This window comes from Schistocerca americana, chromosome 11 (genome assembly GCF_021461395.2).
Source record: "Schistocerca americana isolate TAMUIC-IGC-003095 chromosome 11, iqSchAmer2.1, whole genome shotgun sequence".
NCBI lineage: Eukaryota > Metazoa > Arthropoda > Insecta > Orthoptera > Acrididae > Schistocerca > Schistocerca americana.
In genome coordinates this window covers 76,710,900-76,728,908 of record NC_060129.1, presented here as the reverse complement: position 1 = coordinate 76,728,908, position 18,009 = coordinate 76,710,900, and the positions used below count along the sequence as shown (strand labels likewise).

At 41.5% G+C, this 18,009-nt stretch overlaps 1 protein-coding gene across 3 annotated transcripts in view; it reads right to left on the bottom strand.

Annotated features, from left to right (window-relative positions):
* LOC124553802 (sorting nexin-13-like) overlaps positions 1–18,009 on the bottom strand; it is a 419,627-nt gene that overhangs the window by 110,329 nt on the left and 291,289 nt on the right. For all 3 annotated transcript variants that reach the window (XM_047127777.1, XM_047127778.1, XM_047127779.1), the window contains 2 exons: positions 17,020–17,290; positions 11,898–12,059 (listed from right to left, as the gene is read on the bottom strand). In XM_047127777.1, the coding sequence (XP_046983733.1) occupies positions 11,898–12,059; positions 17,020–17,290 (433 nt within the window). The remainder of the gene's footprint in view (positions 1–11,897; positions 12,060–17,019; positions 17,291–18,009) is intronic.

The following is an 18,009-nucleotide window of genomic DNA, read 5'->3' as shown; positions in this document are numbered from 1 at the left end:
TAGGCTCAATTGTGATTAACATCATGTTTGCACAGCACGGTGGTTAATGCGACCACCTAGTAAGCAAAAGATACCGAGTTTGAGTCTCGGTCCGGCAAACGCTGCCACTCGTCACCGCCGATGCCACATAAAATTCCTTCCCTTCCCTTTCTTTTCCTTTCTGACCCCTCCACCTTGAATTTGCATAAAATGAATAATGTGTTATGTGAGCAGAACAACTGTTGTTTCATTCATACAGGTTGAAAACCCGCAACCTACTAGACCACAATGCCAATCTTTTTTTTAAGCACTTTTCTTCCTACTAAAAATATCATATCACACTAATGTCAGATTTAGTAGAAAGGCACTGTTATAAAATTGAAATTTATGCAACATAGTAACACTATGGTGATTTTTTTACACATTCGAAATATTTTGAAAGTGAAGCTTAAGCCTTTTTCCAATTGGTTTGCTCAGGATTTTTATATCTCAGATGCATTATGGGAAGGAAGTGTTTCAGTACAAATCGTTTTATCATTTCTCAAAATGTTTTTATTTCAAATTTATACACTTTTGCATGCACTCTTTTTTCTTTGATGTTTGAACCTCAGAAAATGTTTTAAAAAGATTCCACAGCCTATCCAGGTGACAAAAACCCCAGTCTAGACATTTTCTGTCTGAGTTAATGTAACGAAGATAAGCCATCAGGTGATAAATTGATTGAATACTAACAGAGACACTAATTTAATATTTTTGTCTGTTAAGTAAGCAGAAGTTTTATGGACAGTGTGGCATGTGGCATTCTAACAATAAAGAAACGTGACTTTTCTTTCATTTTACTTGGTTTCACTGATGACTTGTGTGGTGTTAGACATCGCTCTGGAGAACCCTACATTTATCACTCCAATGAATGACACTAGCGAACGATAAAACCGTGTAATAAACTATTACACAGGAGAGTGTGACTATTGTGTGCATTTATTATTTTTATTGAAAACTCAATCAACAAAAAAGTTGATGAATCAGAACACCAATGAACAGGATAGGACATCAAAATGGAATAAGGACACTGAAATGTAGCAGCTCATTTTTCATATATTTTTTCTCCATACGATTTCTAAGCTAATTTGGATCACTCGATTAACTGTTCATCATTGGGTACAACCGGTGTATCTAATTTCATATTTTGAGCTCTGCAACATTATTTTGAACAACTTCGTGTCAAAGTATTTACTAAAATTGCAGCCATCCATTGATAGGAAAATGTATCATTGATTTGTTTCATTGTAATCAGGACTCTTCATTAACAAACAATTGGATAGCAAGAGAGATACCAAGTATACCGCATTTTATAATGTTAAAGACCTGTAACAACTCTTATCACTCTGTCAGTTTACTATACTATTGGTTAATAAAAGGTGTACAACTTTGCTTCAGCCATTTTTTCCCCAACATTTGAGGCTTTAATGAAACAGATTGGTTACACGTGTATCATTCAGAGTATTTTACATCGCTGGCCACTACTCTCTCCCACCTTTCAGGCAGTGTACAAATCCCGTGTCTAAAAAACTGTTCATCTTCTGAAGTGATCCATGAATCAAACTGATTTATGACTTCTTCATGAGATCGGAAGTGTTGGTCAGCCAGGCCATGCTCCACTGATCTAAACAGCTGATAGTCAGAGGGAGCAATGTTTGGACAATATGGGGGTGGGGTAGGATTTCCCATTTTAACATTTCCAAGTACATTTTGACCTCTTTTGCAACGTGGGGTCGAGCACTGTTGTGCTGCAAAATCACTTCATCGTACCTCTCGCTATATTGTGGCCATTTGTCTTTTAATGTTCTGCTCAGACACATTAATTGTGTTCAATAATGAGCACCTGTTATTGTTTCACTCGGTTTTAACACCTCATAGTACACGATGCCGAGCTGGTCCCACCAAATGCCAGAGCGTGATCTTGGAGCCGTGAATACTCGATTTGGCCGTCGACGTGGAAGCACGGTTGGGATATCCCCATGATTTTTTGTGTTTAGGGTTATCGTAATGAACCCATTTTTCGTCCCTTGTCACAATGAAATACAGAAATCCCTTCTGTTTTTGCCTCTGAAGCAACTGTTCACAAACACACAAACGCCGTTCAACGTCTCTTGGTTTCAGCTCACATGGGACCCAAGTATCTTCTTTCTGAATCATACCCATAGCCTTGAGGTATTTTGAAATGGTTTGCTGTGTAACTCCCACTAATTGTGCCAATTCTTGATGAGTTTGATGCGATTCTTCACTCAGCAATATCTCCAATTATGCATGTTCGAAAACATTCTCTCTTCCACCACTATGTGGGTCTACGACATTAAATCACCATTCTTGAAGTGTTGAAACCACTCATGACTCATTCTTTCACTAACAGCGTCCTTACCATACATACTTGAGGGCATTTGATGAGACTCAGCCACAATTTTCTTCATATTGAAACAAAACCGTAAAACCTCCAGCAAATGACGAGAATTAGGCTCGTAAACTGCCATTTTCAATCAAGAACAACGTTATTATGTAGACACAAATCAATTAATGTTTGAATGAGGTTATGTTGACCGAGGTCCAAGTTAACTGCCTGATGTCTGTGACCTGTTTCTTTTGACCACTACTTGCTGTTGTCGCCACCTATCGGCAAACGGAGGATGCAAAGTTGTACACCATGTGTAAAATTTAATTACTTAGTAGTTCTGTAATTCACAATACGAAACCAAATTAGTAATGTAAGCAAGTGTTTACTTAGGTTATTGGATTATACAGGGTGTAAATTTTAAGTTGATAAACCAGAATAACTCGAAAAACAAGCTGCACAACAAAAAATGTGTAGCATCCAAAGTTCATTATTTTCGAGGGGGACATCTACTGGTGCTAAAATTAGCCTGTCACTCAAGCCCCCTGGGGGTGGGGCGAGAGGCAACTTCAAAATTTCAAATGGGAATCTCCATTTTATATTGCAGAATCAGATTCTATATAAAAAAACTACGTACATTTTGTCTTAAACATTTGTTCTGATTCTTTGTAGTTGGCACTGTAATTCAAGAATATCCATGTTCTCATTTTTGTGTGGAAAATGGTTCCTTCCTTCCTTCCTTCCTTCCTTCCTTCCTTCCCCCCCCCCCCCCCCCCCCCCCCCCCAACGCCACCACCACCACCACCACCACCACCACCACCACCACCACCACCACCACCGCCGCCGCCGCCTCCACCCATACTTGGAAGATTCCATGTGAGTGGTGCTCTACAAAATTGTGTTTCAGTTGCTTCTATAACAAGTACTATCAAGAATTCTGTTGTAGCACAGCTAGTGATAGCAAGCAGGACAATTCTGTAATGTATTCTGTAAGAAATGGAATACACAACTGTGTGTGCTTGCTCCTCATTTGCAGACCTGTGAAGGAGGGAAGTGCAATCACAATCCAGTGATGCACCTTCCCTCACACTTCTAGCCTCCACCCCCTCAACACAATTTATACCGCACTTCTGTTCTTCAGCACTTAGATATAGTAGACATGTTTACTATTTATTCTTAATGCACTTTATCTAACACTGAACATTAATTGTATACCATTAAAATACAGCTTTTAATAATCTACTATTTTTCACCCGTTGCAATGCAAAATCTATTAACCACAGAGAAAAAATGAAATATTTCTTGCATGAAATTTAATGTAGTTTAATTTAGTACTAGGAAATATTTTTGCTCAATGCCACGGTTTTAGAGATATTGCCGAAAAACCTAAACATGTGACCCTTACGTGCCCTCTATGCCACGCTCACACTCCACTGGTTAGTATTTTTTGTATGATGTGGATTAAACTTCTCCCTAGCACTATACAAAAATTTGTGACTACACAATTTTTTCTCCTAATTGACATTTTTTTTGTGTTTGTTGACAGGGCTATTAATTGCTGAGCTACACTCGCTTGGTTGAGACATTAATAATTCTACAGATCTAGGCATTATGCATTAGATTTCAATATCAATTTTTCAGTAACTAGAGGCTGTTCCACTAGCCAGGTACTCAGAATAGGACACTCTGCACTAAACCTACGATTCGTCAAAATCCGTGATTAACAAGTCTCTTGATCCCCTAGTCACATCACTTTGTGTTGTGCTTTAAAATTCAAATTTGGGCCAGATGGGGGCAAATGAGACAGAAAAACAATCCTAAATGTGTCAAGAAACATGAGACACCTTCTGCAAATGGAAAGCATTAGGCGTCTCAATCAGACAAGACTATATGAGAAATTAACTGCTGTAAGTGCAAGAGATTTGACTGAAGAATGACAAACCATTACAATCACAGTTCTGAAAACAGCTGACAAGGTTCCTGGCAAAAAAGCAATATGCAGAATACAGGAAGGCACAAAAATGTGAGAAAGAGAGTTCCAGCAAGTGAAAGAAAAATAGCAAGCATATAATACGAGGGTGAGTCAAATGAAAAACTTAAATATTTTGTTAAATATTATTCATTATGCTGAAGTGGTACAAAGCTGTATCACTTTTCAACATAATCTCCCCCATGCTCAATGCAAGTCCTCCAGTGCTTACAAAGTGCATAAATTCCTTTAGAAAAAAATTCTTTCGGTAGTCCGCACAACCACTCATGCACCGCATGGCGTACCCCTTCATCAGAACGGAACTTCTTTCCTCCCATTGCGTCTCTGAGTGGTCCAAACATATGGAAATCACTTGGGGCAAGGCCTGGTGAGTATGGTGGATGAGTAAGACACTCAAAATGCAAGTCTGTGATTGTTGCAACTGTTGTACGGGCAGTGTGGGGCCTTGCATTGTCACGATGCAAAAGGACACCTGCTGACAGCAATCCATGTCACTTTGATTTGATTGCAGACCGCAGATGGTTCTTTAGCAGATCTGTGTATAATGCACTGGTGACAGTGGTCCCGCTAGGCACGTAATGCTCGAAAATGATGCCTTTTTCTTCCCAAAAGAGTGTCAGCATAACCTTCCCTGCTGATGGTTCTGTTCGAAACTTCTTTGGTTTTGGTGATGGGGAATGGCGCCATTTCCTTGCTCGCTCTCTTCGTTTCCGGTTGGTGGAAGTGAACCCAGGTTTCGTCCCAAGTAACGATTCTTGCAAGGAAGCCATCACCTTCTCGTTCAAAGTGTCGAAGAAATTCTTCACAAGCATCGACACATTGTCCTCTCATTTCAGGAGTCAGCTGCCGTGGCACCCATCTTGCAGACACTTTGTGAAACTGGAGCACAATGTGGTGTGCTGACCCGTGACTAATGTGTAAACATGCTGCAATGTCATTCAGTGTCACTCGGCGCTTTTCCTTCACTATGGCTTCAACTGCTGCAATGTTCTGTGGAGTCACAACTCGTTGTGCCTGACCTGGACGAGGAGCACCTTCCACTGAAGTCACACCATTTGCGAACTTCCTACTCCATTCGTAGACTTGCTGCTGTGACAAACACGCATCACCATACTAAACATTCATTGGTCGATGAATTTTAATAGGTTTGACACCTGCACTACACAAAAACCGAATAACAGAACGCTGTTCTTCCCTGGTGCAAGTCGTAAGTGGGGCGGCCATCTTTACACTGATACTGTGACGGTATGTGTGCATCTGCACTATGCTGCCACCTACAGGCCATTCTGCACGCTGTTTGTAGCATGCTTACCAACTTGCATGATAACAGCGCGAAATTTCGATTTGTTATTACAAATTTAAGGTTTTCATTTGACTCGCCCTTGTATTTACATACAATCACACTCCAAAGAATGCCTCCTTCTATGTTGCAGGGCAAGAAATATAGCTAGCAACTAGGGAAAGGCAGCAAGAATCACAGGAACACTTCAAACACCAAAACTGAAAAAGACATTCACGAATGACATTCGACAGCATATAAAGTAATTAGACACATGAACTAAAAACAGAAAGAGTGAGCCAAAATAAAAATAACAACTTTAGTATGATGGGAACAGCATTACAAAAATCACAGGGATGACTATTCAGCTGTGCAGAAATACTGACAGCGCTGTCATTTGTATTCAAGTGATTCGTGCAATAAGGTTTCTGATGTGATTATGGCGGCACGATGAAAATTTGCAATAAGGTTTCTGATGCGATTATGGCGGCACGATGAAAATTAACAGACTTTGAACACAGAATGGGAGTTACAGCTAGACACACGGTACATTCCATTTTGGAAATTTTTATGGATTTTAATACTCCAAGACCTAAAGTGTCAAGAGTGTTCCGAGAGTACCACATTTCGGGCACCACCTATCATCACAAACAATGCAGTTGCTTAATGACCGAGATCAGCGGTGTTTGTGTAAAGTTGCCAGTGCTACACACAAGTAAAACTGCGTGAAATACCCGCAGAAATCAATGTGGGATATAAGTCGAAAGTACCTGTTAGAACACGTGTGGCAAAATTTGGCATTAATGGACTACAGTAGCTGACCGATGTGAGTGCCTTTGCTAACAGCACAACATTCCATGCAGCACGTCTCCCGAGCTTGCGACTGTATCGGTTGGCCCTCAGATGAACGGAAAATCGTGACCTCGTCAGACGAGTCCCGATTTCAAATGGAAAGAGCTGACGGTAATGTTTGAGTGTTGCACAGACCCCAAAAAGCCGTGGACCCAAGTTATCAACAAGGCACTGTGCAAGCTACTGGTAGCTCCATAATGGTGTAGGCTGTGTTTACACGGAATGGACCGAGTCCTCTGGTCCATGTTCAGCTAGTTGGAAACGATTTGCAGCCATTCGTGAACTTCACGTTCAAAAACAATGATGGACTTTTTACGGACAACAATCCACCGTGTTACCAGACCACAAATGTTCCCCCATTGGTTTGAAGAACATTCTGGACAATTTGAGCAAATGGTTTGGCACCCAGATCACACAAATCTCATAGAAAATTTGTGGGACATAATCGAGAGGTCAGTTAGCGCACAACATCCTGCATCAGTAACAGTTTTGCAATTATTGATGACTACAGAGGCAGCAGGGCTTAAAATTTCTGCAGGGGACTTCCATCGACTTCTCAAGCCCATGATGTGTCGAACTGCTGCACTACACTGGGCAAAAGATGGTCTGCACAATATATTAGCAGGTATACCAAGACTTTAGTCACCTCAGTGCATAGACTATGTGATCAAAAGTATCTAGACACCTGGCTGAAAATGACTTACAAGTTCCTGGCGCCCTCAATCGATAATGGTGGAATTCAATATGGTGTTGGCCCACCCTTAGATCTGATGACTGCTTCCACTCTCGCATGCATACGTTTAATCAAGTGCCGGGAGGTTTCTTGGGGAATGGCAGCCCATTCTTCACAGAGGGCTGCACAGAGGAGAGGTATCAATGTCGGTCGGTGAGGACTGGCACGAAGTCGGCATTCCAAATCTCAAAGGTGTTCTATAGGATTCAAGTCAGGACTCTGAGCAGGCCAGTCCATTACAGGGATGTTGTTGTTGTGTAACCACTCCATCACAGGCCGCGCATTATGAATATGTTGCTCGATCATGTTTGAAGATGCAACTGCCATGTCTCAATTGCTCTTCAGCAGTGGGAAGCAGGAAGGTGCTTAAATCATCAATGTAGGCCTGTGCTGTAATAGTGCCACGCAAAACAATAAGGGATGCAAGCCCCCTCCATGAAAAACATGACCAGACCATAACACCACCACCTCCAAATTTTACTGTTGGCACTACACATGCTTCCAGATAAATTTCACTGGGTGTTCACCATACCCACACCCTGCCATCAGATCGCGCGATTGTGTACTGTGATTCGTCACTCCACACAATGTTTTTCCACTGTTCAGTCGTCCAATGTTTACACTCCTTACACCTAGACAGATATCGTTTGGCATTTACTGGTGTGACGTGGGCTTATGAGCAGCCGCTCGACCGTAAAATCCAAGTTTTCTCACCTCCCACCTAACTGTCATAGTACTTGCAGTAGATTCTGAGGCAGTTTGGAATTCCTGTGTGATAGTCTGGATAGATGTGTGCCTATTACACACTACAACCCTCTTCAACTGTCAGCGATCTGTCAGTAAATGGTGTTTACTTACAGAAAGACAATTGGCAACGGGCGGCGGACAGCAAGGTCATATCAGGAGACCTACGCCTGCCGACAACCGCAGCATTCGAGGTTTGCGACAGTGATTCACCGTTCGTCTGAGACGGAGTCATTACAGGAAGCAAGAAATCGTGAAGTTCGCCCCCGAAATGTTCGGACACTAGACTTGGAGTAAAATGTGATTAACACTGTGGAACGCAACCGCCAAGTCAGTACCGGGCAGTTTGTCCGCCAGTACAGGGTAAGCCAGACGACTGTGCAGAACATTCTCCGTGACAACTGTTACTACATTTATCACTTATAGCATGTGCAGGGCTTGGCTGTGACAGACTTTCCACATCAGGAGCAGTTTTGTCACCGGTTTCTTCACCGGGCAACCACAATTCCGGGATCTGTATCATCCATCCTGTTCACAGATGAGGCCACTTCTACACAGACTGGCATCTTCAACTTTCGTAACAGTTATCTGTGGGATAGTACACAGAACTCCCACAGTATGGTCACAGGGAATCATCAGCATTGGTGCAGCCGGAATGTGTGGGCCGGGATAATTAGCGACCGTATTTTGGGACCAGTCTTCCTTTTGTGTCCCCTTACAGAACAGAACTATCGTCGTTTCTTGCAGGTAACTTTGCTTCCCTGCTGGAAGAAATGCCGTCGATGATTCGAAGAGTTATGTGGCTGCTCCATAATGGTGCTCCAGCCTATGTCGCCATTAACATCCGGACGCATTTCAATGGTGTCTTCCCTGGTCAATGGATCTGACGAGGGGGCCAGTTGCACGACCTGCTCGTTCACCGGATATCAGCCTGTGCGATTTCTAATTATGGGGCCATCTCAAAAGTACTGTGCACGCAGAGCCCATTCCAGATGTGGAGACACTGGAGCAGCATATTCGTGCCGCCTCTGACATTGTCGGGAGTAGCATGGCCGATGTGAATGTGTGAGACAGAACACGCTATTGCACATACACACATGCATTAAGGCAAACGGAAATCATTTTCATCACATACTGTAACTGTGGATGCACGGAACAGCACATGATAAACTGCAATCTCTGTAACAATGTATGATTGAATAAATGGTCTCTTGTATGGAAACCACACATTTCCAGATGTAAGTTCATTAGACCTTTCTTGTTCCGTATCCTCTCATTTATCAGTCCCTAAGAGTTTGTACACAGTGGGAAAAAAAATCACCCTGTACAGCTCCGTCAGCTCCATTTTCTTCCTTCTCTGCCATTCTCCTCCCTCACACATTGCTCCAACCATCTTCCACAGGATATTATTTTCAAAAACTATTATCTTTCACTCTCTATACTTATCTACTCTCCATATTTCTGCCCCATATAGTAATTGCTGGTCCGATTGTAGTTTTACATATACCTATTTGGTTCCTCTCGATAAAATTTTGGAGGACGGCAGCCTGTCGAGTGAATATGCTGCTCTGGATGCTGCTTTTATACTAACTTCTATTTCTTGCTTCTCATCTTTTCTGTTATTTACTCCAACAGCCAGATATTTACACTCTTCTCTTTCTTTGAACATGTGGTTATCAATCTGCATGGTTACCCTAATTTCCTTGTTCAATTAGGAATTTTGTTTCCTCATCATTTACCTTTAATCCAACTTCCTCTCTGTTTTTTGAAGTAGCTTCCTTGCCAGTATTTTCAGGCCATCTAGACTTTCAGCTATGCTAACTCCCTCCCTCACTTCTCTTGATGCATCCAGTGCTTCCTGTAGTATTACATTGAACAGGAGTTGTGATATTCCATCTTCTTGCCTGACTATTGTTTTTATGTCAAAATCCACAGAATATTCTGCATCCATTTTAACTATCCCTTTGATCCTTCCAGTGTAACTTGTACAAAATTTGTAATCTTACTTGGTATTTCAAACTTCTGTATTTTCTCCCACAACTATTCTCCATTCATGCTATCGAAGGTTTTCTAAGAATCAACAAACAATTTTTTCACCATTTTGTTGCACTCCCAATATTTTCATATGGCTCCTTTCAGTACAGATATCTGATCAGTGGTTGACGAATTCCTCATACATCCCTTATCTTCCCATCTACTGTGTCTTTTAAATACAGTTCCATACTTTCCTCGAGAATCTTTAACAACACTTCACAGCTGTGTTATTTAACGAGATGCCTCTGTAATGTCTGCATTCTCGTTTACCACCCTTTTTTTTGAATTGGTACTACAAACGCTTCTTTTCACTCTGATGGTATTCTTTCTTAATTCCAAATGTTGGTCACAAGTCTGTGTACTTGTTTCACAATTTTGTCTCTTCCCTTCTTAAGAAGTTCAGTTGTTATTTCACCTCTCTACAGTATAGTACACCGAAGAGCCAAAGGAACTGGTACACCTGCCTAAAATTGTGTTGGTCCCCTGTGAGCATGGACTCGACTCGTGTCGTGTCCGAAGTAGTGCTGGAGGGAACTGACACCATGAATCCTGCAGAGCTATCCATAAATCTGTAACAGGAAGAGATGGTGGAGATCTGTTCTGAACAGCACATTCCAAGGCATACCAGATATGCTCAATAACGCTCATGTCTTGGAAGTTTGGTGGCAAGCAGAAGGGTTAAACTCAGAAGAGTGTTCCTGGAGCCAATTTGTAACAACTCTGGACATGTGGGGTATAGGATTATCCTGCTGGAATTGCCCAAGTCCATTGGAATGCACAATGGACATGAATGGGTGCAGGTGATCAGACAGGATGTTTACGCATGTGTCACCAGTCAGAGTCATATTTAGACATATCAAGGGTCCCATATCATTCCAACTGCACATATCCCACACAATTACGGAGCCTCCACCAGCTTGAAGAGTCCCCTGCTAACATGCAGGGTCCACGGATTCTTGACAACATCTCCATACTATACACGTCTATCTGCTCGATTTCATTTGAAACGAGACTCGTCTGACCAGGCAACATGTTTCCAGTCATCAACTGTCCAATGTCAGGTTTGGCGGGCCCAGGTGAGGCATAAAGCTTTGTGTCATGCCATCATCAAGACTACACGAGTGGGCTTTTGGCTCTAAAGACCCATATCGATGATATTTCATTGAATGGTTCACGCACTGACATCTGTTGATGGCCCAGCATTGAAATCTGCAACAATTTGCGGAATAGTTGCACTTCTGTCACACTGAACAATTCTCTTCAGTTGTTGTCGGTGCTGTTCTTTTTCCGGCTGCACTGATTCGGAGATTTGATGTTTTACCAGATTCCTGATATTCATGGTACATTCATGAAATGGCCGTACGATAAAAACCCCACTTTATCACTACCTGAGAGATACTGTGTCCCACTGCTTGTCCGCTGCTGTAACACCATATTCAAACTCTGTTAAATCTTGATAACCTGCCATTAACAGATCTAACAACTGCACCAGACACTGTTGTCTTATATAGGCATCGAAATCTGCAGCGCCATATTCTGTCTACTTACATATCTCTGTATTTGAATAAGCATGCCTATACCAGTTTTTTTGGCACTTCAGTGTATATTATATTAAAACTATAAAGGTAAAACTGGGTTTTTTCACTTTAAATGCTTCTTTTCCAATGTAACAATCAAGGAAAAAGTAAAAATGGAAAACATTTAACAAAATATTAATTTGGGCAGTAATAGTTTAAAGCACTGTATTAGCATTTGCATAATTATGATCAGATTTGAAACTTATTTAATAAAAATGTGTATTTCAAGCAGAAGTTGGCAATTATATTACTCTAAAGTTTCTGGCAGGCTAAAACTCAGTGACTCAGTGCCACACAATCAAGCACACAGAGAAACAGCTCACCCGTTTCGATGATCTCGGCGGTGAGGGAAGACGGACCCTGCCTCTTTTCGGCGAGGAACTGACTGCCGGCAGCCGAAGCGGCCGAAGACACGGACGATGCAACGGAGCCGCAGTCGCTGCCCGACGTCGCCGTGGGTGGACCGGGCAGGGACAGTGTGGACCCTAGAACAGGCAGTCCACCTGTAGCAACCGTAACACACACTGACCGACAACACGAAGAGGAAATTTCCTCGCAGACTAAAACTCTTCCGCAGACTGGAGCCACAACCTCACCTTTCACACGCAATGCTTTTAGCAAGTGAACTATCTGGGTACGACTCTTAACCTTTGCGACTTCATTTCTCCTACATTACGAGCTTCTGCCGAGAAGCTTCAATGCAACGCACAGCAAAGCAAATGATTTGTTTCTGTAAAAGAAGAAGGCAGTTTTAATCTCTCAGGTTGTGATTAATGGTGATATTTCACGGGTTCAGCCAGGTTGTCAATTCTATTTTGTCACACAATATTTCATCGATCAGCCTGGCCGTATCCTCTGAGCGCAGTCATTACGTGTACTCCGATCGCACTGAAACACTGTCAGTGTCACGTAATTGTTTGTCATGGAGTCTGACTCCCACCATTCACTACAAACTCTAATTTTCCTCGGTTCTTCAGGGCCCACACTACTGTTTAATGAAATGCACTTCCTCTGAGCACTTCCCAACTTAAACTGTAAACCGCTGTTGCAGTTTATTACGTTTTCTGACATCTTTATTTTGGCATACTCATTAACTGTGCTGAAGCTCAGCATTTGCACCACAGTACCGGTCAGTGAAGTGGACCGTTATAATTTCTTCATAACTTTTTATCTCTCTGTCTCGATAGCAAAGTTATTTTAACAAGATTACTGGCTTCAGATGTGTAATAGCCGTCTTCAGAATCTAGTAAATGTAAACGAAGGAAACATCACTGCACCAAGTCATAAATATGTAAAAATGAGTGAAAGATGCCATTCATGCTTCAACCAGTTCGTATAGGATGTGAATGCAATCCTAGAAGTCACTGACGCACATGTAACACACAAATTTTCTAAAAATACCAAACAACCAACCACAACAGACAGTATAAGCCATGTAAAATTGTGCCATCTTCAACATCTTCAAAGCCTTCTTCAATTCGATGATCAATTGTTTGGCATAGAATAAATAGACAAATAACACAACATCCTTAAACAAATAGCCTGTGCTAATTGATACGAGAGTAAGGACGTAATAAACTTTTATTACAACACCAAAAAGAGAATCAGTACACACAGAAATGAAAGTCAATATGACAACAGCAAGGAAACTAAGTATGTCACAATGGAATAGTAGGGCAAAGGTGACATCAGCAATTCCTTACCCTTCCTTTGATTTCCCCCCTTCTTCCCCAAAAATTTACCTAATAACATAATATGTATCACAGCTGCAGATTCCATGTGATGTATGACCTTTTGGACATGCCCACATGATTAGACATGCATTCGTGTGTGTGTGTGTGTGTGTGTGTGTGTGTGTGTGTGTGTGTGTGGTGTGTGTGTGGTGTGTGTGTGTGTGTGCGCGCGCGCGCATCAAAAGGTAGAACATAAAAATTATTCCCAGCCACTTTGCCACACACACTCTTACATGCACTCTCACTTTTACACAGAAGATTAAAAGACGTGTGCCTCAAATCAGTGGACAATTAAAATACAGAAACTATAACTACACAACAGCTAAAATAATGTAACAGGCAATGGTGCCTGGTTGGTCACTGGAAGAATAAAATATAAATCTGCCACCTTACACACCACTTAAAATCTCCTACCTAAGGAATTACACAGAAAGTCAGGTATCACACAGAATCTTAAAACACGATTAACCTTCAACTCATTGTCTCTTTAAATGCAGGGCAGGTCAGCTGGTATTTTGGTTTAGCCATAAAGCATGTGTCATTTAGTAAGTATCAGAATAATTTGCTGGGCACAGATTCAATATAAATGTACCCACACAAAAAAAGAGAGATGTACAAAAAGAAAGGTGAACATATGTCCGTATGCTAATGTTTCCTAAAGCTGATATCAAATTTTTCACTTTCCAACTATCGGTCTCTTCCCGTCTGTGATTCTGGGTGAACCTATGGCGTATATAAAAGAAAATGTACCACCCCGGCTGTATCTTGAGAATGTCTTTATTATCTCATGCAACTAGTTACAGCAGCACATTACTGACAACATGGTTTTTTACAGCTGAAGTCCCTCGTCCATGCAATAGGATGGACATCCACTAATCAATTTGTGTAAAAGTTTTTTATATATCTTTTGAAAGGTATGAAGTTTCTTTCATTTCTAAATTGCTCATCCTGAAAATCATACCTGGATACAGCATAATCTGCAATCATTGGATAAAATGGTGACATTATTTATGAATGTATTATACTGCATTCTTTATAACGGAGCTGGATCGCACATCCTTTTCTTCCAGAAAGGGTGGTAAACATTGCTCTGTTCAAAGTAGAATTACTATATCAATCAATTTAGACTCTTACAGTGGCATACACAGTGAGAGATTGCGGAGGTGCGAACTTAGATGTGTGAATTGCTGCTGTCAAAAGATTCTGACAGCCACACACCTCGAAATAATCCATATTATCTGCATCTCCTTATGGCGCCAGTACTTAAATACCAGTATAATGAGTTTAGTTACTTGCGGATCTTCGCATCATAGAAGGAATCTATGCGTCCGAGGACAGCGGCACATTAATAGTAGTTCCTCCTGCTGCAGTGGCCCGAGAGAGGAACACTGCAGCCGCATCATTTGTTTTACCGACTACTGCTCGTCATCCCTCAACCCCCACCAAAAAGTCCTCCTCCCACAGACACGTGATCCTGTGCCTCGACAGAGGTAACTGCTCCAGAAGATTCAGCACGTTCAGAAATTAGTTTCTATCCAGACATCCTTCGCTGCTGGTGTCTCATCATCCTGAAATCCTATATGCCCTGGGACCGATGTAGCGGGACTTTGAATTTTGCCACGCTACACTTGTTTCCCTCAGATATAAATTATACCGTCGCAGCTGTACGAGCACTCGACAGCAGAGGAAATATATAAGAAAATGAAGGTACAAAAATTGAAACTCTTTTTGTTTCCTACCCGCTCTTGTCTCTTGAGTGTGGAAGCTTAACTTCACTTATTCACTAGTCTTGGTCTGATTAAGACATAAAAACTTATTGATGTGCAGACATATAGTATTGTAGGAGCTTGAATGAAATTTGGAGGACAGAAGCAACTGTAAAATACATTGCATTCAATATCGAGATGGTATTCATTCGTAGACATTAGTAATTCCTGGACAATGAAATTTACAGCAAGATTTTGGAGCAGCTACGACTTTTTCATGCAGAAATGAAGCAGAAGATTGTTGGAGAACAAGACCTGGACGCCGCACGAGAGAAGACATATTAACACGGTAATGAATGTACTCTTATCTACGCCATTTCCCCTGTTAATCACATTTTGTTATTCTCTGTTCTCTTTCAAATAATTTTTGTAGTGGAAATTGATTTGACTTTTGCTCAAAAACGCCACAAGGACCATCCCAACAATAGCTTTTCCGAATCACGAAGTCCGATAGCTTTTCTGTAATACGAAGTCCAATTTGCATTTCATTCTTTCCCTTTTTCACGCTCATTAACAATTTTAAAACTCCCTTTTTTATTCACCATTTCTTCCCACATTTTCAACCTTTTCTTTTCTTTTCTTCTCTTTTTCATTTTATTAACCACTACACCGATCAGAATGACACCTCCTCCTCCTGCCTCTGTAAGTGGAAGAGAGTGTCGGGGATAATCTGAACATACTTTTCTGTTGGGTACATCTGATGGACAGCCTGAAGGCTACCTAGGATTTTGGTGCAAATCAGGAATTCAGTGGCACGATACATCCCGTCTGCTCGAGCATCCTTGAGATTGCATACAATTCAGAATTATGAACTGTGAATATATTAGGTAAGCAAACACTAAAAACACGTTCTTGGAAATATCACAACACAGCTGATCCCACTCAGAGTGGGAATTTGAACACAATTCACAGTTCTCTGATAAAATGCCGTGAAACATTGATTTAAGGGGGTTAGGACGTCAAACGGGTCGACTTGGAGTAGGAGAGGCACCACAGAACATTTTAATTTCCACTCTCTGTACTTTTACAAGTAAATTCATAAAACTTTGTCAGCGTGGCCAGGAAGGATTCAGGATTCACACTTGTAGCAGCGGAAGTTCAAAAACATAACAAAATAATTTTTTTTTTTTTTACAAATTTCATCATTTTATCACTTACTATTGGCTGCATTTGTTGCTCTAGGTACACTTTTCTTCACAAGTAAGAGAGACTGTTCGATGAATTTTGCACAGCATACAAACCATACTTACAGGTGTCTGAAACTCTAGAATCTATTTAATTTATGAAAAAATGAATGAGCTGTTACATTTTAAACTTTATGTTTAGAAAAAAATCAAATTTTGTAGTTAATTATCTCAATTTTTACCACAGTTTTTAATAGATTTGTAAAATTCTAGAGTTTCATACACCTTTGAGTATGGTTTGTACGCTGTACAAAATTCATCGAACCATCTCTCTTACTTGTGAAGAAAAGTGTACCTATAGCAACAAATGCTGCCATTAGTAAGTGAAAAAAATGATGAAATTTCACATGTAAAAAAAAAATTACTTTATGTTTTCAAACTTCCACTGCTATGAGTGTGAATCCTGAATCCTTCCTGGTAATACTGACAAAGTTTTCTGAATTTATTTGTAAAAGTACAGACAGTAGAAAATTAAATGTCATGTGGTGCCTCTCCTGCTCCAAGTCGGCCCGTTTGACGTCCTACCCCCCTTAAAAACCTAGACCAGGCTACAATGCTTTTTGTACAATACCACAGCTGAAATAACTCTAGGTCTCCTCAGTATTTGAGGTGGCAGACGACTCCACCTGCAACGAAGCACAGAAACACGGTCCTTCCATACGCGGATCCTCCCGTGACACGCGAATCGCTCACCGTCCGTTTCTGCATAGTCACTCCGTAGGAGGGTGGGCGACAGTACGGAGGGAGCAGGCGGACACGTACCTGTACCGTGGAGCACCAGCGGGTCAGACAGCAGTGCAGCGGCCGCGGCTGCCGGCGCGGGGACGGTGGCCGAGTCGGACTCGAAGCTGGCGAGGCTTACATTGTCAGAGAGGCTGCTCTCGGCCGAGTCCTCCTCGTCATCGCCGTGGCCGTGCCCGCCGGGGCCGGCGCCCACGCCTCCCGACCCCGGCTCCCTCAGCAGGTCCAGCTCCGCCAGGAGCCGCACGTAGCCCACCGAGGCACGGAACCCGGGCAGGAAGCGCTCCTCCGTCTGTCCAACGAGCGCGGACAGGTGAGTATCGGGAAAGGCGTATGCGTACGTAGTGAGATCTCGTCCCAAAATTGTCTTACACTTTTACAGAGGCTGACACCGGTGGTGACCTCTGCAGGCCTCAAAAAATGTACATTAAATTAAAAAGACACAAAGTCTTCAACATATCAGAAGAATTCCGAGTACTGTATTTATCCCAATGATGACCTCTGGCAAAGCTCAAAAAATGTAGAATACAATACAAAGGCAGAAAGTCTTCAACATATCAAAAGAATTCTGAGTACAGTATTAACTCGAGTATAAGATGACCCTGATTATACCGTATCTGAGTATCACATGACTCTGATTATAAGACACCTCCCCCACCCCCATTTTTTTTTTTTAGAGATTTCTTGAGAAAAATTTATTTTTAACATATTCTCACTAAACAAAATTACAAATTGTTTCACATAAAGCATTCAAAAATTTATGCCATTTATTGAATATCTACATTATGTTAATATGAGGAGAAATAAAAAGAAAAAAGGTTAAAGTTAATTTGTGGACTATTTTCTTTTCTACATTTTTTGCTTAACAGCCCTGTCATCTGTTGAATCACTACCTTAAATCACCACCACCACCACCACCACCACCACCACCACCCTAATACCACAGCTGTGAAATTTATATCTATGTTGTCACAAATATCTGGCTGTTTCCTCTGAATAAGTTGCAATTTC